This window comes from Sparus aurata, chromosome 17, assembly GCF_900880675.1.
Source record: "Sparus aurata chromosome 17, fSpaAur1.1, whole genome shotgun sequence".
In the NCBI taxonomy this organism is placed as follows: domain Eukaryota; kingdom Metazoa; phylum Chordata; class Actinopteri; order Spariformes; family Sparidae; genus Sparus; species Sparus aurata.
Genome location: NC_044203.1, coordinates 9,659,706 through 9,682,077, shown reverse-complemented (window position 1 = coordinate 9,682,077; position 22,372 = coordinate 9,659,706). Strand labels below are relative to the sequence as shown.

General features: G+C 40.8%; 1 protein-coding gene across 8 annotated transcripts in view; it reads left to right on the top strand.

Annotated features, from left to right (window-relative positions):
- oxr1a (oxidation resistance 1a) overlaps positions 1-22,372 on the top strand; it is a 169,462-nt gene that overhangs the window by 95,054 nt on the left and 52,036 nt on the right. The window contains exon 1 of one of the 8 annotated variants that reach the window (XM_030394579.1): positions 4,169-4,487. The exons of 6 other annotated variants lie outside the window; for them this stretch is intronic. In XM_030394579.1, the coding sequence (XP_030250439.1) occupies positions 4,331-4,487 (157 nt within the window). In that variant the 5' untranslated portion in view covers positions 4,169-4,330. Of the gene's footprint in view, positions 1-4,168; positions 4,488-22,372 lie in introns of those variants that run through there. One more of the 8 variants, XM_030394583.1, reaches the window with a different exon arrangement.

The following is a 22,372-nucleotide window of genomic DNA, read 5'->3' as shown; positions in this document are numbered from 1 at the left end:
GGAGGCCATGGAGATGGAGCACGAAGGTAACAGGCCAGAATCAAGCCAGGTATATGGTACGGTAACCAATACACCACAAGGACAATTGTGCTGTTCCAAGGTTTACATTGGGTTTTGACTATCTGATCCCATTTCTTCCCATATTCCAAAGATCAGGTGAATCAGAGGATATGAACTTGTTTGTTTAGCTCTCTTTTGTATGTGAGCCCGCAATGCTGAAGTCTTTCAAATTTTATCGTCTCTCATTGTATGCTTATTGATAGGGCAGAGACTCTCAGGTGGTGTCAAATAATGACCAATGGGACAAGCTCCATAATTGTTGGTTTGGTCCTTTGAACTGTGGCTAACCGAAGCTGCATGACAGGAAGCTCAAGTACAATATTAACATAAGAAATAAAGACATAAACAAGGTCTGAGTGGCAGCAGTCACACTTGCGTAACCTGAGTGTTGAGTAATTAAACTGCCCTGCTGCTCTGGATGATCGGGTGATTCAGCTCGGCATTGTCACGTTCCTTACAGGAAGCACACAACATTTAATTCATGTTTCCCTCTCATGAATATTTGGGCCCTGCTGCCAGAGCGAATAACATGTTCATCTGTTGTAGTGTTGACGGCTTTGGAGAGACGACGCCTCGCTTCCCCAGTGAAAACACCTCTGAGGAGGAGGGATTTCTGACAAGGGCTGTTAAACACCTGTGATTGCTGCCATTGTCTGGATGCCTCAGCCCGATTCCTGCAGCAGCTAACTGCCTTTTATTGGTCGTCGTCTTGTTTACGTCTTATGCACAGGCTGCGCGATAATAGAGCAGAACGCCTGTGAAACACGGGACGGTGCTCGCTGTATGCTCTGTATTTACACTCCAGCTCCGGAGATGCTATCTAGAAATGCCATATGAGATCTGTGAAAACATCTCAGGCCATCACTTTTACCATAAACACCTCAATGAGCCTTTCCAATAACCGCACACTGCTGTAAGGCTTGTTTGTGTTTGCCAGCAGGTGCATTTGTGTCGCATGAGTGAAATCCCTGCTGCTTTTATGTCATAGTGATTTCCACTGTAAACAGGAAAATTCTTGGAGGGAAAGAGCAGATTGTTACTGTGTGAAAATGTGTGTACAGTGTGCGTGCGCGTGTGCACATGCTAATTCAGCCATTCCAGTGCACACAAGCTGGTGTTCACACCAGCGTGCTGCTGCTCCGCTTACGTAACCGCGCTTGTGTATTCCGTCCATCCATTGACAGTGGAAAAGCAGTAGCTCCCCAGTGGCTTTCGTGTTTGTTGTTCCGTAATGAAAGCGTTCCTCTTCTCAGGATTAGGCTGCAGCCTACCTGGCTCTCAATAGGAAACTGCTGAGATTAACACTCGCTCCCCAGTGCCCTGCTCTCAGACGATGACAAAGCCTCACACAGAAGACCCTCTCAGGGCTTTTGCTGGCAGCTGCTGACACCAGGAGGTTTTTACACGGCTTCTTGTACCACTTTCAAGTCATTAAACAGAATGGTTCCCTCACTAGTATATTACTACACTCTCAAGTGCTGATTTGATCATGTTGGAAATTAATAATTGGAAGATACAAATTGTGCTTTCACTATAAACATATGCACAAATTAAAGTGTACTCTAAATACACAAAGGCAGACTCCATAATGACCTGTATGCCATACACAAACAGGGTAATTTGCAAAAAATCAGAAGAACATAACTCCATAATGAATGTCAGTGAACTAACTGGCGTGTGAGTTTTTTTAATCACCTATTAAATACAGAAAACAGACAATACATCAAACATGCTAGCTTAAGTAGACCAAAGTAACTCCCATCATTTCCATGCAATGAGGCTCATGTTGTTGGATGAGCACAGAGGGATTTCTTTCATTTTCCCTCTTTGGTCACACTAAAGCTTAATTAGAGAGTGGAGCGGTTCTCAGAGAAAATTGGCCTTAATAACTAGATTCAGCTTTATTGTTTGCTGCTAGAAAGTATATCTCTCAACCGATGAGGCTGAAATGCAGAGAGAGGAGGAAGCCAGTCAGCCTCCCTCTGAGGATGTTATGGATGATTTGATGAGCGCTCTAGGCAGCTGTACAGCAACACAGTATATCACGCAGCTACAAGGCCCTGTGGGGTGGCACTGGGCCAGTCTGAGACCTGTCTAACTACACTGTCCAAGTGCCAAGTTTACCAGCAGGGCCCTGTCCAAGGTCAGACAGGAGCAGGGGGCCAAGTAAAATTCACTGACTGCAAGTCCATCAGCAGTCTTCTTGTACATCAGTGTTAGAGTTGTTGACATAAGTATTTTTAAAAAATGGTAGTTTGGTGCTTTTTCCTGTTTTATATTCCTGTAAGTCAGGGATGCACAATATATATTTTTTTTTCAGCCGATGGTGATTGACAGTTACCTACTTCTCATGGCCAATACCATTAACCGATCATTTCACATTTATGTTATTTCACAGGTTGCGCAAACCTCAGCTATGCAGCTTATCCTACTCTTTTTTCTTCTTCTTCTTCTTCTTCTTCTCTCTTTCTTCTCTTTCTTCTTCTCTCTTTCTTCTTCTTCTTCTTCTTCTTCCCCTCTCTTTCTTCTTCTTCTTCTTCTTCTTCTTCTTCCCCTCTCTTTCTTCTTCTTCTTCATCTTCCCCTCTCTTTCTTCTTCTTCTTCTTCTTCCCCTCTCTTTCTTCTTCTTCTTCTCCTTCTTCTTCTTCTTCTTCTTCTTCTTCTTCTTCTCTCTTTCTTCTTCTTCTTCTTCCCCTCTCTTTCTTCTTCTTCTTCCCCCTCTTTCTTCTTCTTCTCTGTGTTTATTGGCAGATCACAAACCAACTTTATAGGTGCATACCACCACCTACTGCTTCGGACTACGTAGATGATGACTATGATGATCCATATTTCTATTATGATTGCTGCTCCTGTTGACCTAAACCTTTCACTGCGGAAGAACACCAGAGCACACACTATCCAGTACAACCAGCAGATGGAGCACATTCAGTGTTGAAAATGGCCCTGACTCAGTTTCAAATCACACTGGTTCACTGTCCTCAATTATAACAGCTGTTCCAACCTCGGCCCACCTACTACAGATGCCAGGAGAGAACCACAGGTAGTTCCCCTGTCAGATTACAGCTTGAAAGAAACACTCCCCTCTATGCCTTTTCTGATATGAATGAGTTGAACACATGTCAACCTCGTTTCGAACACTTCTCTAATTCATATCAAACATTACGAGGAATTCGTCACACTCCTGACTACCGTCTCACCACAAAACTGCACTTAAAAATGAATACTGCATCACACTCTTTCCAGTTCACTACCTGAGCCTGCTGCCCAATTATTACACCCTGTTCTGCCCTGTTGGTTTTTCACTTTTCCACGTTCATTCACACACCTCAAAATGCCATCTCCTTCTATCCCTCACCAGACGAGCAGACACCTATATGTCACAGGTCTCACTATGCCCCCTTGAGTCGCACATAGGCGCAGAGGAGTGCTCCAAATGTGAAAGTCTCAACTTGTTAGTATGTTACTATGGTGGGTGTCAGATGGATGTCATTCTCTCTGGGTGTCGTAAAGCACCACACTGAATGGTTATGAAAATATCCTGGCAACAAACCAGGGTGGGTGGAGCTGGGTTGCATTTGTAAACCTTTATTTGCAAGGACTTTTCAAAGTTCAGTTTAACCCGTGACCTAAAGTATAATAACCTTTTTATTCAGTAGTTTGAAAATTATTCATTTAGAATGAAATGTAAGCCTAAATAAATACAATGTGTCATGCAGTTAAACGTAAACATAAATTACCTTGTGAAAATGTCCTCTTCCATATACTTTCTAATTTTATGTATATGAGAAAACCCCTAACCCGTTGTTTTCCGGAATCAGTGGAAAGGTTACTCCTCGTAAACTGTGTCCCCAGCAAAATGAGCAGTGGAGGTTGGTTCCACTAATTGGGTCTTTAAACCGAAATATTCTCAATTTTGGTTCTTTGATATAAAAAAAAAAAAAAAAAAAACAGACCGTATTTTAAATATACGTGTACTGTCAGCTGTGTAAATATGTGCCAGTAAGGCAGTAGGCTGCTGTTGCCCCACTGCGTGGCGCAGCATGACTCCGCTAGGGGCAAAAAAGAAAAAAAGTTGCACTTGTTGACGTATTTCCAAGAGTTCCTGTTTCGGAATGTACACAGCACAGATGGTGATTGAGGCTTTTCACACTACGAGTTTGAGCCCGCTACGTTTCGCTGACACTGCGTTTCGTGCAGTGACAGCGGGCTTTAGGACACTTTGAAAGCTTTGTTGTAAGCTAACCGAGCTAGGTTTTGCAGCACTAACACTATGGACTACATACTATCTGTTACGGGCAGCGGCGCGAGAGTTGTCAGAGACGTAATATCTCAGAGACTGTGGCCCGGACCCGGACAGGATACTGTCCAAAACCAACAGCACCAGGCTGGTGTAACACACGACAGTAACACCGTCCACTCCAAAACAGGTCAGTCTAAAATTCAGTCATAGTTGGCTCATAGTTTGGGGCAGAAGTCAAGCTTCTCTCGGAAGCCAAAACCTCCAACGCATGCCTTCCTGCAGAGCGTAGAGCCGAACTCCCTTTCAAAAAACAGTCAGTTTAAGCTGTTGTCACTCAAAGTTTTCCTATCAGGTAGAACAAAGGTTAAGACCTAGAAACAAACATGTGTCACTCTCCAATTCGGCCAAGTCCTATTCTATTAAGTGTCGCTTATTCTGATTATTTCAACTTTAAATCCGGTCATTTCCGCACCCCTCTGTCGGTGTTCAAAGCATTTTGTCAGCGCGACATGCAAAAGTTGAGTTATTTGAAATGCAGCTATAATTTTTGAATCTCACTGATGTCACTCGCATATTAGCAAGCGTCTCGCATATTACACAATACAAATTAGCGTATGACATCAAATGACGAAATGATTAGGCGAAGTTTGAGACAGCTCAAACGTACTCTGCTGTTGCTGTCAGCTGAAATCGCGTATTGACATCATTTCATTTTCAGTGTTTTAAAAACATAAAACTCACTTTTACAGGGGCTGTGGCGTGAATTGGGCTACTGCAAGTCGGTAAATGTCAATAGAGAGGGTGAATAGAATAACGGTTTTCCTCATCCATTTTTCTTCTGAACTAAAGCTGAGAGGAAACGCATAGACCCTCTGCCTGCAAATGACCAGACCCGCCTTTTTTTCCCACAGAACTTGTACATGTCATAGAACTTAGGAGTCATGCGGTACGTGTCACTTTTTGAGTATGAAATGTGGAGATGGTGCAAGTACATTGTGCAATACTTAAGAGGAACACTTCCTGGACAGTGTTATCACAGGACTGAGGGTCTCTGTGCCTGCTTCCTATATCTGAACTGATGTTCACTCATAACAAATGAAGTGAGTTCATGTCCTCAGTGGTTGCACTTTGCTTGTCCAGTTGTGTTGTGAGGACAGGCTGCCTGCAACAACTGAGGCATTTCAAATATTTCAGATCAGCAGGCAGTGCATGCTCAAACGGTCCAGCCAGTTCGTGAACAAGCATGTCCTCAAGGCTTTTCACATCGGGGAGTATCTCCATGTTAATGAAGATTGGATTTTTTTTCTTTCCCTCTTTCTGCTTTGCCTCTCACACATAATTTAATATGAGACCCATCAGTGCCTCCTCTGACTTTGAATTAAAAGCGGAGAAATGTAGCACTGTTGAAATGAAAAGCAGAAACGGATCTGAGCTCTCGGCCACACGATCCGTGGAAATATCACACAGAATGCTTTGCACTATTAGGTAATATTCATTGGTTGTTTTTGAAACACAAAGTTGCAGAGTGAGGGCACACTCTCGCCCTACTCTGGTTTAATGTACAGTGTTTTTGCAGCTTATGCAGAGTGATCAGGCTCCAGAGCTCGGTGGCGGGCAGGTTAATTGTTCGATCTAATTAGGACAAAGATTAATCAGATGCATGCTCTGCTGCTCTTGAAACGCCATGGATGGCAGGGCGGGTTCATTAACAGTCCCTGTGCCTCTCTCCTCCAGCGACAGAGTGGACCGTGGGGGCGGCTTGGTGTCTGCAGGCTACTGCCCCACTCAAGGGAAAATAATGAGACTAACTAGACGTGGAGTCAGGTAGTGGAAGTGAGAAGATGATGTCGGAGATGAGGGTGGGCATGGAGGTAGTGAGTGAAGTCGTGGGCACTGCAATGTGTGACAGGCTGAACACTGAAAGGACAAGTGGCCCTGTCCACACTTACCCAGGAAAAACAAGTTTGACACCTGTCTGATCATCACTCACTTGTGTAAATGTCTGGGCTCCAAATGCTTTGTGAGGAATGAGACAGCACTTTGTAAGTTTATATTATCAAGACACGGGCATTTGTCTGGGTAGTAAGTGAATCTTGTATTTAATCTGTGCTTTAAAACCCAGGGTTTGTTGCTGACTTTCTGAATATAGTTCTGTATTTTATTAATGATGTTTTAACCAGACAAAATATAAGAGGTCCATTCACATGCTGTGTCTGAGACTTGAGTCACGGCTCGGGATCTTCCCTTGAGGTACAATCACTTTCTAGCACAGGACCAAAGTTCTCCTTTCAAGTCGTGTCATGACACCTGAGGCAGATTCATCTGCTAAATTGAAAATGCAATTTGTGGTTTAGTGCTTCAGTTATTAGATACACCAAGACAAATTCCTCACCCTGAGTTTTTACAGATTAATCAGGAATGCGTGTTAAAAGTTTAAGTTAACATGTTTGGTCACTTGGAATGGTGAGTTTTATACTGACGAGGGACCGGTGCATAGAAAATAGACAAAAGTAGAGATGTAGTTTTGCTTTCAGCTGCATGGAAAAAAATCACAGCTTCAACATGACAAATTATGACATCTGTAATTGTTTTGTGAAGGCTGTTTGGCATCCTCTGTGTAGTTACTATTGTTAACATCTCACAGCTATCTGGGGTATGTGTTTAGCTGACAGTGGCACTGAGATGAATAGACTTGCAAAGCCTGAATTGAAACTCCTGCAGGCTTTCCCGCAAGGAGGCAAAAGTATAGACGACATAATAGAGTGATTAAAAAGGACCGTCAGAGACACCGTGGCAGGATTTCAGGTATCTACTGTTAACACAGAATTGCCACACCTGCTGTAGCCATTGAAAACACATGCTACGGCACAGCTACTGCACAGCATGCTACTGGAGATCATCCTCCAATCATACGGTTTGCTCTAATCAGCAGCTTATGACTCTTCCCTGGGTGTCCTGAGAGAGTGTCCTGGAATCTCATCCATAACACACTGGTATACTTTACTGCTCCAGGTTTCTAACGCAGAGTCAGTACAATGTTCTTAAAGATCTAAGATGTGTGTATACAATCTGTCATGGAGAGGGAAGACTTGGTAACAAATAAAGAAGTCCAAATTCAAAAGTAATCTCAGGTATTATTTTTAGGCCATACTTTACTATCAATCTTTTGTTACAAGTCTTACAGTTGACTCTATGTTGAACTGAAAAAGTAGATGGTCACGGCTCTGTGCTGCAGCAACTAAGTGAGCAATATATATTATTGATCAGATTTTTCCATTTGTTGTAAGGCAGTAATTCTCAACTGTTTTGGCTCTTGAAGTATAGCAATATCCACTTACGGTAAGACTCACCATCAGCCGTATTATTCCTGGATTTGTAGAGGACTCAAGTGCATGTATTCAAAAGGTTCAATAATTCATATGCATTGTGGACCATCATTATTACCATATCAGTGTAAAAAAAAGTTGCAAGAGCTAGAAAAAAACGTGCTGGTCTGCTGGGGACTTACTTTATTCATTAGATCTGGAAAAGGCCATTAGATGAAATGTGTTCCTCTACACATTGATTTTATATTCATTTGGCTGAGGTAGTGCGCAAAATGGCTTTGGTGCTGCATGCAAGACTAAACAATGGTGGTATGTGTGTAGTTTGGGTTTTGACCAAATTAACCAAAAAGTTAATGTTTGGGTAATTTTGGAGACTTAATAAGGCAAAACTTCAGGTAAAATTCCAGTAAATAACATGAACAAAATCAGAGTTAAATGAAGCTTCTGAAATTAAAAAGAGATTTGGTAAAGAAAAGGTGATTATTTCGTTCTGCGTCTTATCCTGTTAATTATCTTGTATCCCCTCAGTTTATGTGATCGTATGGCCACTCTAACAGCATGTCCAGAATTGAATTTATGCTAGAGCAGTAAAACTGACTGTGTGCCCATATATTATAAGCAGATGATTCACCAGTGCTCGGTTGTCCTTTTGACATTGAACTCCTCTCTGCATCTCTAAGTTCTCTCTGTCCGTCAGGGTGTTCACTTATTTGTTGTTGTTCACGTTCAGCCTACGGCTGCACCAGCTCTGCTGAAATTATCTGGATGATTCAGAAAGTGCAATCTGCTGATGCTCTCAGCACTGTAATAGGTGATTTTAATCACCTTAATTTCCAAAAAGTCCTTGAGCAGTTTGTCTCAGCATGTCAGTTGCTCTACGTGCCATATGTGACTCTCCTGGGATCTGTTATGACTCTGTCAAGGGAACATAAGTGGTAGGAGTCCCAGTGAGATCACTGGACCACAGAGAACCTTGTTCAGGGTCTGAACTAATGACTGCTCTTTGATTTTTCAAGGATGCTTTGACCACACAAACAGGCCTGTGTTTTTAAGAGTCAACAGTATCAGTGATCACACTGACACTATCTTTCTCCAAGGACTTTGTCCCCAAAATGTTGACAGTCTGTCTGTTCCACTAACAGTGTGATGCGTCTCCTGTGAAGAAAACTAGAGGTCAGTTTAGAGATGGAAACAAATCCATATTGAAATAGGGACCCAGAGGCTAAGCTTTGTAGCAACACATTTAAGTCTGCATGATGCGGAAGGAGAACTGACTGGAACAGATGACAAGACATATAACAGGGTGATGGGCCTGAAAGGATTTAAATTAGACATGTGGCCAGTAAGCTGAGTGGAGCTATACATGTTGTGATTGCCAGTCTGAGATCAGTGAAAGGCATTTTCAACAGCAGATGTTTCAAAGAGGCCAGAGGATGAGTGCAAAGGCTGAGTTACAGTTGATGTTTGAGGGAAGGTAATTAAGATCTGTTCTGAGTGACTTAACTTCATCTTTAGTGTCTTCATCACTCCAGCTAAAAAGAGAACACAGCCACCCTCATATTCAAGGACTCCACACCTGCGGTAGTAATTTTCCTTCAAAATGAATCCAATCAAAATAAAAAAAAACTGAAGCCCTAGACTTAAGAGGAGCATGGATATGACGTCAACTGGAGTTTTCTAAAGGGAACTTTTGAAGGTTGGATTTGAGTTTACAGCTTTTAAACTTCCTCACCATACTTTTTTCTTCAGCCTCTTTAAGCTGATGGTCTTGGCTCTGTGGGCTCTGGTAAACATGATGGAGAAAGAAGCTTTTTCATTTGTGGACTGATATTAGAATTTCACTATCTTTTTATCATCTAGTCAGTGGGAAGCTAATGTGAAGAGACATTTGATCAGCTGCACAAATGATTGTGTCATTCTGCAGCAGGAGGTCAGGGATCACATTGTGAAAAACGTACTTCTCAAAGGCTCTCGAAAACTTTCCAAGACTTCTCGAGACGCGGCACACCAACTAAGATTGGTCGAGTCAATTGAGTAACATAATGCGGGCTGAAAATAATCAAAGATTGATTCCTGCTCACGTTAAGTAATCAAGAAATAAAAGTGTCAGGCTTGGCCAAACGAAACACAAATGTGGCACAACTGGGCTAAATGTCATCTGAGTTGATAGTTGCAAGAACAACTTGTTCCATTCTCTATTGTCCTTATCAGCTGATTATTCTGTATGTCCTCTGGGCACACAGTGGAAGGCCTTAACTTCAGTACGACAAGGCACTCATTAATCCACACTGCAGCTAAAATACTTCAGTCATGCATTAAGCTAAATTACGTTTGCTTAAATGATTGGTTTTGCAGTGATTTGAGAAATCTTATACTACAGTATTGACTCATTGTCTAGTGTTGCGGTCATATGCCATAGGTAGTCATTTTTGAAATTATATAGCGTTGTTCCTTCTGTGTTATGCTGTGTCACGTAGTACATTTAAATTTGGCTCAGTGACTATGAACGAACGTTATTTTATATAAGGAGCAGGAGCACAGTTAGTCATCTTAGTTTTTATTGCTGATTATTGTATGAGGCTCCAAATGTAATTGCAGCGTTTCTAGAGTTTTAAACTGTGCTGCAGATTCTAATTTACCTGATAATAAATTCTAAGCCCTAAATACATTGGAAAATGTAATGACGATTATAGTGATTTCTTTGAGCATATTATTATGATATACAGGTTTATGTGATAAATAGATTGTGTTCCCTGGTGTAACTGATATCACAATTAATGTTGCTGCAGGACCATCATTTTGACTTATGAAACACTGTCCAAAGCAACACCTGGAGCAAGCCTCCGTGGCTGAGGGGATGCGTACAGGACACTTAGGGGTTTGTAACCCATTTGGAACATATTATTATACTGTTGTCTCACTCATTATGACAATTAGTTCACACACTAAAGAACTAAAACACTTAGGTTTACGCAACAAAAGTACTTGGGTTTAGGAAAACATTGCTTGGATTAAAGTACACCCATTCATAACACAATGTTGCAATGAAACTGCTCCCAAGTGTATTTTTCCTGTCTTTTTCCCAAGTCACAAAGCTATGACATTACAAAAACTTGACTGGTCAGTTTCTTTGATGGTCCTGGAGCAACATCAATACCGATGTTCTAGGAACAACACCAATCAGGTGATATCGGATATGTGTGTAATATGCCCTGGTGGTTTTCTTTTACAAGCAGGATCCATGACAATATAATGTAATTATTACATTTTTACATGGGAATAAATCCCAGTTTGTTTTAGATAAAAAATGTTATTCAGTTGTTTTGTAATATCGGTTCATGTGTTGAAGTATTTTGACAATACTCGGTAACAAGTTGAACTAAATTTTAAGGCCAGCCTTTACAATTGGCAGTCGAAAGGAAATACTGGGGCTGTTTATGAATTGTAAAGTAAACACAGCTCTTGGCACAGACTGGTCAAGGTAGGGCTGCACTAGTGTCTGTAGAGAGTAAGTGCCAATATGACAGATGGCAATGATGTCAATGATCAAACTTTTCCCTGTGGTTTTAAATGCGTGAATCAACTCCTGAATGTGAAAGTTAACTGCTTAGGGAAATTTCACAGTTTTCTTTTTCTTCTGTATTGTGAGACTGTTTGTGAGATGAGTTTTGTTTTATTGTTAAAGAGAGAGACGGTTCATCAAGTTGTCAAGTCTTGCACCCCTGTGCGTGATTAAGTCATGCAGACGGATTTGAGGAGATGCTGTCTTTATTTTTTCCTCCTAATCTCAGCGGAAGTGTCTGGGTAAATGGAAAGCAAGCTGTCGGTGTTGGCGATACAGACTCCAGTTTCTGGTTTGCCATTACAGACTGTGGTTAGATGGGAGGTGCACTTTGACGAGCATTTTACATTACTCATTCTGCTGATTGCTGTTATTTAGTGCTGTAGTTGGAGATATTTTCCGATATCTATCTTGTAAGGAACTATCCTGCAATATAGTATAAAGTGCAATTACAATTTGAAGTCCAGCATTCAAATTGTCCTAAATTATTTATCAGTGAACTATATCAAATGTACATGCTATAGTTATGCACAATGATCTGAATGTTTTAATGACATATTTTATTACATTATGAGTGATTCCTTAAAGAAATGGGTCAACATATTGGGGAAATTGAGTTTAAATTGTTACTTGTGAAGATGCACACTCATGTACTCCTTTTATACTCCATTATACACCATTATCTACTACTAAAGTAGCCACTGTTAAGAAAAAATTAATGCACTAAGTTGCTCTCCAAAAACTGATTTAATGCAACTGTTATTATTACAAGTATGTATCAATATTTGACTGTTATACCGGTGTCGCCTACCTGCACCCAGTTCATTTGGCCCATACTGCCGGTTCAAATCTTGACTCCTGAACAGGACCCTTTGATTTTGGCTCAATAAGAAGATCTGATAATGCAGAGTTTGTGTTTCTCATAGCTGAGCTCATCACTTCTCCTGCTATTGATTGGAGCTGTAACCTGAGAGGTTAGTGTTGCTGACAAGATGGAGATTACCAGGGCTCCAAAGGGCGATTTAAACCGACAAAGATGCAATTTTGCGTCACAAAGGGCGATGACAAAAGTGTTCTCATGCCAACCCTGCTCGTTTTTTCAAACAGTTTTCCACCAAGTTTTCTCTTGAGGCAATTGAAAGTTTGTGTCATTAAGGGTGATTATATAATCACCCTTAATGTGACTGGACGGTGGCTTTTCTGCTTATCATCACACATGAGTTGAGTCACAGTGTTGGATTACTGTCATTGTAAAGATGAATCAAAAAGTTGTTGTGGAAGCTACTGTGAGTGTACATTATGTATATGCATCATCGCCATCGATCCAGCCAATGCAGCATTAGACTTCAGCCATACCATTTATCATGTCCCCCTTTACCTCTCCAACACACACACACACACACACACCTTCCCATTCTCAACTTTGACTTGCAAAGATATATTGCTCAAAGTGCAATAACCTTAACGCCAAAGGTTGGAGGAATCGCAGTGTCATTAGCGAGGCAGGCATCTGAAAGCATCTGAATGCATGAGGAGGAGCAGGATGAGCAGGAGGAGGACGAGGACATTCTGTTTTTAGCCGTTTTAACTGTGGATCAAAGTGCTTTTACCATACATTTTACTGTGTTATAGTGAGTTACCAATACAGTTTTGTCTTTGTTCATGCCATTGTATGCATCATCAAATGTTGCCATAATCTCTCTCAAGTGAGAGTGAGAGTAGACAGGAGGGCTTGAGCAAGGGCAAATTGTCCTCTAGTCAGGACAGACAAATTAAAAATGAAATTGGGTCTCCAAATATACTTGGGAGGGCTTACCCCAGGTTGCTGGAGGCAAGCTCTTTCTCAAAAAATCTCAGAAATGGTTGCCATATATTGTCTGAATGGACCCGTGTGTCATGTATTTTAGCCTTTCCAGTTTAAGGTGAGACATGACATCCCTAACCCACTTTGTATGGGATGGTGGTGCTGTCAACTTCCCTTTAGGGAGAACAAGGTGTCGGGCTTGGAGAGATGAGAAGGCCACTGCTTCTATTTGGGAGTTAAGGAAGAATATGCCTTCCCTAGCAGTCCCAAAAATGCCACTAAAGGGGTCAGGAGTGATTTCCTTTCCACACACGAATATCCTAAAGATGGAAGACTCGAATGAGCCCAGTACTTGGCATTACCAAAACATAAAGTTAGATTTAAGTAGGTCCTTGTACTCGCATGTCAAACAGACCCAAAGATCTGTGAAAGTCACAAACAACCTTAAAAGGGTAGGGATCATAATTTAAATTGAGAGCTGCCTGCTTAATTGGGAAAAGTAAGCTCTTTGTGAGGTCATTTTGTATCCTGGGACATTGCTGAAGTTTGAGATCACATCTAGAGCGCTGGGAATAGAAGTATGAGCTTCTGAAATAAAGAGTAATAGGTCATCTGCATAGAGAGACAGCTTATGTAGCAAATTTCTCCTGTGTAGGGGAAAGTACTCTGACATTATCTTGTTTGTATGAACTGCTGCCTGTGGCACTGAGTACAGCACTTTTATCCAGGAGCTTTATGGGCATCGAGTGAAATAAGAGCTTCTGGTGCCTTGGTCATCTTGATGTATAAAAGGATGTTAAATAGCCGACATACATTACTAAATGATTGTCTACTTGTGATAAAGCCAGACTAGTCTGTGTGAATTATTTCAGCATTACAGATTCCAATCGACTGGAAGTCCGCTATTTTAGTCCGTATTAAAAAAAAAAAAGTGTTGAGGTTCAACACACAGCCCTAGCCCGAGATATTAACTCAACCAGGTAACATAACAAAAACAGCAAATCTTCACATTTATGGAGCTGAAAAGCGGTTAGAGTTGGTCATTGTTGCTTGATAAATGAAAATAATCACCTCATATTCCTGCTGAATTATTTTCTGTACAGAATTTCATCGCCTAATTGGCTCTATACTTGTGAACACAGTAACAAGAGCATCACATAACAGAAACTTGACCAGTGACTTGTGCAATACACAGTCATCATTTAAAAGCAACTTTAACAACTCGGTTTCAAGACATTATTTATCTAAGACTATCATATTATTGATATAAATGTGAGGAGAGCAACTAGTATGGTGACTGGGTAATGTTAATTAATACTTAAGTGAACAACCTCAGCAGCACAGCTCGTTATGGCTAATGTATCAGTATGATTACAGTGAGGCAGCTTAAGTGCTTCTCCTTTTCATCCTGAACAATACGATTTTACCACAAGCTGAGACTACTACTGTATAATGCAGACAGGTTTGCCACTCTTATTTTTTAATAACACCTTTTCCCTTTAAGTCTGCACCAGGTTCGTTACTATGGAAACAGTAGTGTACACGCTGTCGGAATATTAATTAAAATGAGAGTGTGTTAGCATTAACAAACCTCAATAGCGAAAAGTGTCCAGCTTCAAATATTGAGAATGTGGAGAGACAATCATCTTGCAGTGTAAAGAGTTTAGGCAACATTACCAGCGACACAACAGGAGTGTTATTAGCCATCATGGGGAGAGTGTTAATGAGAGGACAGGGCAGATCCAGCGCCTCCTGTTCTAGCATGGACGTGCCCACACACATACACACACACACAAAACTGCAGTTCAGCAAAGTTTCCCATAAAGAGCTGAGTGGTGTATAGGTTGGTCCATGGAGGCTGGCAGTGTAATATAGAGCTGAGTGGTACTGAGAGTGTTGGCAACGGGATGTTTCCTGTCACACTGTATTCTCTGTGTTAAGTTGACAGCTCCACTAGAGCCATGTACTGTATATTCATTACAATGGAAAGACTACAGCTTATGCTAGCACTATAGTAAAGTTACACAGCAATAATGGCCTGTTTCTTAATACAGTGCTGTTGGCACTTCCCCTATATTACATGGTGTTCATAAGTCTTCTGAGACAATGGGACTGAGAGAGTGGACATTTGCTGTTGTTGGTATGATACATTCCCCTTCAGGCAACTTTCAGTGAGAGTAAGTAATAGTAAGCAGGGTTTCCTCTACATGTAATTGACTGTGGCGCACCGCCACGGCAAAATAAAAGCCGCCACACCTTAAAAATTCAGCCATAAATAAATCTAGTGTTAGAGAAAGGAAATATTTTACCGTTGTCTTCCACCGCAGTATTTGACGTTAACTAGCATGTTGGATATTTAGCTTGATAATTAGCTAGAGGGTTAAAATGGTCACTTAGAGCCGAGTCCTGCACGGGTCTTATTTTGCAAACCTGCCCGAACCCGCCATACTTATAACCGCATCCGACCCGTTTTCCGACAGTAGCACAAATTACTTTCGTACCCGAGCCAACCCGGTATAAATTGCTACCGACGTCCGAGGGAAAATTGGACGGACCGGACGCAATTTTTAAAAGTGAAAGTAAGCCAGAGTGGGGAATGGGAGTTCTGGGAGGGCGCAAGCACGCATTAATGAGCTCATATGAAATATAAATGCTTATCATTTGTGTCGCTAATAATGACTGATGATAAGTGACGCCTTGAAAATGGCAATCGTAAAACCCGACCCGCCTCTTCAGGCGTCCGACCCGATCCGCATCCGTGTCCGACACAGTACATTATTTTTCACCCGTGCAGGACTCTGACTTGGATAACTCCTCTCTTAAAAACAAATAATAAAAATATTTCTTTACAACATGAATCTTCATTCCAAGCCCATGCAGGGGAGTTCATGATGGCTGTGTGAGAGCATTCCCTAAATTCCCTAAGTAGCCTATGACATAAGTAAAAATATTACATTATGATGACCCAAACTGTACCAGCGCCACAGTCTCAGAAAATACTGGAGGAAACACTGGTAAGAGTAAGTAATTAGATGATCCATAAGTGTACCTACTTTTCTTCTGGCAAGATACATTAAAGTATTAAAAAGTCCTAAGAAAAAACAGCCAAGCTTTATCAAATGTGATCTGGTCATTTAAGACTATAATAGCTCCTCTCTGCCACAACATGGTGGCCCCTCTCCTTTAGCAGTTAGCCTATTAAACAATCATGTTCCTAATTTTTCTGAAGGCTTAAGAGGTATTCACGAAATAAACCATCTGCATGTTGCACTGTCATTAAAGGTCCCATATTAGGCTTATTTTTAGGTTGATCCTTTTATTTTGTGTTTAATAGAAAATTTGAAAAGTTAAAAAAAGTTCATTTGAAAGCACTTTTTCATATTGTTCATTGCTGTAGCACCTCTATTCACCCTTTGCCTGAATGCTCTGTTTTGGAGCCTATAGGCATGTCTCCATAGGGGCCGCCCCCCCCCTCCTGAAAGTTGTAGTAAAGTTGTCATGTCCACCTAATAACTTGGTGTGGAGATAACACTAGCCTAGCTACTCCTGTTTTATTTGAGTAAGCATTTCAGTGCATATTCTAGCCGATCAGTGTCTTTTTACAGACTCTTGACTTAAAGTCAAAAGTAACCACTCTCTGTATCCCTCTTCATCCAACACGGCACCTACTTGTCAGTATAAGAGCATTCACAGTATTACTTTTAACTTTGTTATACTTGTGTTCCTAAGAACAACAGTAACTAAATGCAAATTCTTGTGAACACGGAATGACCCATTGCTACCTTTTGAAATACATTTTCTGACCCTTGCTTTGTCCTACTCTCCATCTTGTCAGCCTGTGTCAAAACACATTTTGTTTGAGGAAATGTAGCAGCCGAAGTGTATGATACGTAACTGCAGTTTCACATACAGTAAGCTTGACAAAATAAGAAGTCCAACTAATGAGTCAATTTTATATTAACTGATTTATGGGTTGAATTTGTATGCAAGTGTCATCCCTTACTTGTCAAATACTTTTTTGATTGGAGGTCGGGTAGGCTGCCAGCACCAAAACGTCAGTAATTGACGAGTTGGGAATAAGACTCAAAAATGTCCGTCCTTACAAAGTGGACCTTTAAGTAATTTAGTCGATTAAAAATTGAAGACTTGGCAATAACAGCCTTGCAAATTGTGGAAGCCCAAAGTGCCCTGTTTAAAGTTCTTATCTTGTCTCATAAACAAATGTAAACAAATACTAATTAGCATGTTTATAATAATATCACTGAGCAAAAAGTTGCAAATTGCACATTGTAAAGGCACTAAGGATGGCAGTGTCAGGCTATGGTTTAGTTCAGCACTGAATGTCTTAACAACTGTGGGCTGGATTGCCGTGATTCAAAGATATTCATTGTCTCAAGAGGATCCCTCAACTTCTCATCTAGCACCATCATCAGCGCCACATTTTTTATTTAATTTGTAAAATACTTACCTGAAAAACTGGGTACTTTCCTACCAGCCTCAGCTGTACTTTGTGTTCAGCGCTAACTAGCAGATATCAGCACGCTAACATGCTAAATTGAGATAGTGAACATTAAATGCTAAACATTAGCATGTAAGCATAGTTATTGTGAGCATGTTAGAATGCTGGTGTTAGCATTTAGCTTGAAACAGCACTGGGCCTAGTCACAGCCTCACAGAGTTGCTAGCATGGCTGTAGACTCTAGTTCTTGTGATTATTTGATCAGCTTTAATTGATTATTAGAAGCCTCTCTTACAACAGTATATGTAATTCCCAGTAGACCACCAGATCAGTCTGTTTTAGCAAATCTAGCTAATTAAAACGAGGCAAATTAATATATTTCACATTGATAAAAATATGTAAATCCAGTGTTAATTGATTAGCAGCATTACCTGCAATTGTCCAATACGCTGTAGGTGGTAATCGATGGCAATTTTCTGAATGTCAACTAATCAATACTTCAGATAATCTTTTAACACTCAAATGGGCTATGATGCAAAATCTTTCAACAGTGAGCACAGAGTCGACTCACCAACTCTTGACAAAGTCTTCGGAAACACTAACTATTGTAAGCCTCAGAAAATTCAAAGATGGTATTTCTATCTTATTGCATTATATTTCGCAGGTATTTCTGTTATTGTGGCCTGTCTGTGTATAACACACTGCTGTGCTCTGTCTGCCCTCCCTCACAAACTTTTGAGGACAGTCTCCAGGTCTTTAACGAGTCCTGCACAGCACCTGTTCAGTGTGGCTGTAGTGCAGGGCTCTTGCCTCCCCTACGGTTTTGGGCTTTTCTAAAAATAACATCTGGGGAGGGCTGTATCGCCAGCAGGCAGGGAAAACAAGGGAGCAGAGGGAAATTGGCTGCTTGTGTATTCTATCAGACCATAAGGGAGTGTTAGTCAGATAGTTGTTGACTCTCCTATTCCCTGCCTGCTTCAGTTTGTCATAGCTGTGCATAAAGCAAGGGGGAACTATATATTTAGCAGCCGTGATTCATTCTCAACAGATTGCACGGGTACAGAACACATCATGTTTATAGAGTCAAATACAGTAGCATTTGCATTTAGCTCAAGAACCATCCAGATTTTGTCCATGTCTTGGCAGGTTTTGGATTTGTCACAAATTCCCATGGTATCTGTGCATTTTTAATGAAGACACATTTCATTGTTTTCCTTTTCTATGGATATCCATCAGCAGATACGAAAGAGTGACTGGAGCTTTGCTCTTCCCGAGCTTTTCATAGTGATGTCCTTGAATTAAATTGTCAGTGTTTAACTGCACAATACTTTATGAATAAGCCATTCCTTTTTGGAGGACAGAGAGAGAAAACCTATGAATGCATAGCCTACATTTTGAAAGACGTTTTTCCCCATATCTCTGAATAAAAGAAATAACAGAGTTTTTAATTATCTTTTCAATAGTTCTTTGTCCTCGAGACACTTCATTTCAGAAATATGTCACTCAGCAGGGTGTTTATCACAGTTTTCATTTCACAGAACCCCACATAGACATTAAACCATGGAGATGCAGAGATTCAAGATCACATACTCTCTAATTATGGTTATTTGTAGTTGGTGTTAAACAAGAGTAAAAATCTTCGCCCTGATACCCTCTGTGCTCCTGTCTTGTTCAGGGTTGTGTTGCCTAAGGCAGTATGGTGGACCATTGTCACGCATTTTTTGTTAAGTCGCTCAGATAGGCATGACTTCTTGTGACTGTTTACATCCCCGATTGGTGAGAGGCAGCCTTTGTTTTTTCCCGACACACAGCAGCTCTTTTCCATGTCTGAGGGAGTCGCGCAGCTTCTCTCACAGTTGACCCACTGTAATTGTAATTCAGCTCATTAATGAGCCAAGTAAAATGTTCTTTATGGGAAACGACAACAGTAAAATAGCTTACGCTGTGGCAACTGTTGTCTTACTTGGTTGAACAACAAATTAGATAACTAGCGACCTCAGCTCACCTCTGTCTGAAAATTTTCCCACTGTGCTGTTCAGCCGAGATAACTGGGTTTACTTTATCTAGATTGGCATTAGCCACAGGCCCTGTTTCTTCACGCCTTTCCCTGTGCAGCCTCTGCATCTCCAGATTCTGCCACTTTGAGCATGTCGTATCACGCTGTCTCAATGCATGACGTGCAATGTGTTACTGCTATGGTAAAGAAGCAGAGTCTGTGTGTTAGAACAGGACAGAAAATCCAACTGAAATACTATCGGTTAGTATTCTGACGGTAAAGGCATTCTTGACTGAAAATCAAAATTCCAATACATCACTGGATGCGGATGGATCCCATGAAACAAACAGGCTGTGATTTGTAGACTTAAGACGTAGCTTCCCTCTAAAGAAGCGGGGCTTATTTAGAGACAACAGATGCTCCTGGTTGCCTGTGGAGTGGGATGAAACTAGAGCCTTTGTTACTGAAGATGCCCTGGTGCTGAGCTCCGCTGTGTGTCTGGAGTGTGAATAAAATGCCCATATCTTGTGCCACCATCCATGGTGAGGTTTAATTTTAGACCAATCACCGGCTCCCCATGTGCAAACACCCCTGCAGCTGCTAATGCATATCTGTTATTCTCTTTTGCTCTCCGTCACTCTCTCCTGCTCCTCTCATTCTGTATTGTTTGGAGTCTGATCTAGTGTTGAACCGGATTGTGCTCCGCCTGCACCAGTGTAGTGTTTACAGATGTGTAGAAGTATGTTAAGCCACAAGAGAAAAATCACAAAACACTGCATAAATCTTTATAGTCTTTGCAACCCTGCTGCTAACAAAGCAGATCGACACCTCCGCTGTTTACTTACTGCATCAGGTTACATGCAGTCTGCCAGACTGCCATGACCTGCAATTAAGCAGAGACACAGTGGATTATATTTCATAACAGGAAAACATGGAATCACAGTTACGATGTGTTGCCTTTTTAAATGGCGACCAAAACGCAATCCTCCACAATCCACAGGCCGGGTTTGTGTTCTCCCGCTGAAAGTAATCATCCTTCCAAGGTTTTCATTTGGATGCTGAATAATTGATTTGGCACACGCCCACAGTTTGTGGAGCCATTGTGTTGTTTTTCTACTAACTACTTTTCTGAGGTTTTCATAGTGCTATAGGTTATGTTATACACTACCCCTGCTGGGCAGGGCTGGCAAAATAAAGTATCACCATAATTCTGAGAGAATGCCTCCACATTGAATAAAATCCAAATTATCTGGAGATGATTATTGGGCTTTTTCAATGATGATATACACAAAGAATTTAGAGAAAGTAACACTAGTAATGCAGATGACCAAACAAACGGGGACATTTATTGTTGGATTTGTACTCTGATACAGTGGTTCCCAACTTGGGGATCTAAGGGCTCAACCAGGACTGAAAAAGCATACATCTGCTACACAGAATTTTATTTACTATTATAGACTTTTCTTATTTCTTGGCTTTTGATTAGCTTGCAAAATACTGGATAGTTTCACCTTTTTGGGCCGCAAAAAGCTCACTAACAGAACAAGCTGAGAAGGAAAAGAACACAGTAGAGGTATTTATGGGTCTGAAATTTTTTATCAAATTTGATATAGACCAGTAAAAAAAAAATGCCAGACCTGACATGATTGGATTGGTCCTCAAAAATATGGACCTGATCCAAAGAATGCAGATGACCTGAACAGAGAGAAACAAAAATACAGATGGCAGCATGATAAGCTATTAACCGTAAAGCATCTAGGGTTGGAAAGAGCATCAGTATGATGATGATGATGATGATGATGATGATGAAACAAGTGAATGTTAAGTTATAGAAAAAATTCCGAAAATAATTATTTTACATGCTTCAAAGACTAATTGATAGAGAGAAGGCTTTTTATCGCCTCCTGCAAAAGTAATAAAACCCTTCGTAGCCAACCGTGCAACATTTAGAGAGAACATGATCATTTTCTAACCAATTTAACCAGGGCTGTACCAAATGGTTCTGAAGTTTAAAAACTTAATTCATACGTGGGCTTTTTAACCGTAAGTCATCAGTCGTCTTCGCTTGATAGTTGGGTCTCATTCCCTGGTTGTTTAATACTGACACTGGCTGGGACAAATCTACCAACTCAAAAGTCTGATGACCTGGGAATTAGACTCAACAATCGCTTACCTTTAACAGGATGGCCGAGCAACAAACTGACAGCAACATAAATAACATTTATGTAACCACAATGACAAAAAATCTACTTCGGCTCCAACACTGCCATAATAATTGACCTAGAAATCATGTTGTTTATCTGTATTCACTTGGTGGTCAGCACTCTATTTTGTACTTTTCTTTATTATACATATATTTATTACACTTTATTTTTATTTTTGGGCTAAGATTAAATATTTGAAACTTATTTCAACAACCTCAATATCAGCTTTAAAATGATATGTGTAAATCCTTTACATAGGCCACTGATTCTTATTTAGATTATTCCCCTGCAGTGATTATGAGCTGATAGTATTATAAACAAAGACTTAGAACGTATCTAGTCTCATTTGACAACATCAGTATGATATGCATAGATTGCCTGCATTTCAAGAAAAGTAAAAACTACAGGAATCACAGATTATCACTGATATTTACACCTGAGGCAGCTCTGATTTCCCCTCCCCTCTCACTTTCAGCCAGGCTGTCCTGAGCCCCAGAAATAGCAGCACTGGTGTATGACTCATGGTTTGAGCTATCTGAGAGGCCTGATGAGAAAAACACAAATAAAGGGACTGATGAGTCATGTGCAACACCGACAAAAGAAAGACGTTTAAGGGAGGCTTCTGAGGGCACTGGGTCAATTTATGTCCAGCATAAATCCCTCACCAGAACTCCTCGAAACCTCTTCGGTCAGTGCCATACTTGACCCTCACACCCTACGC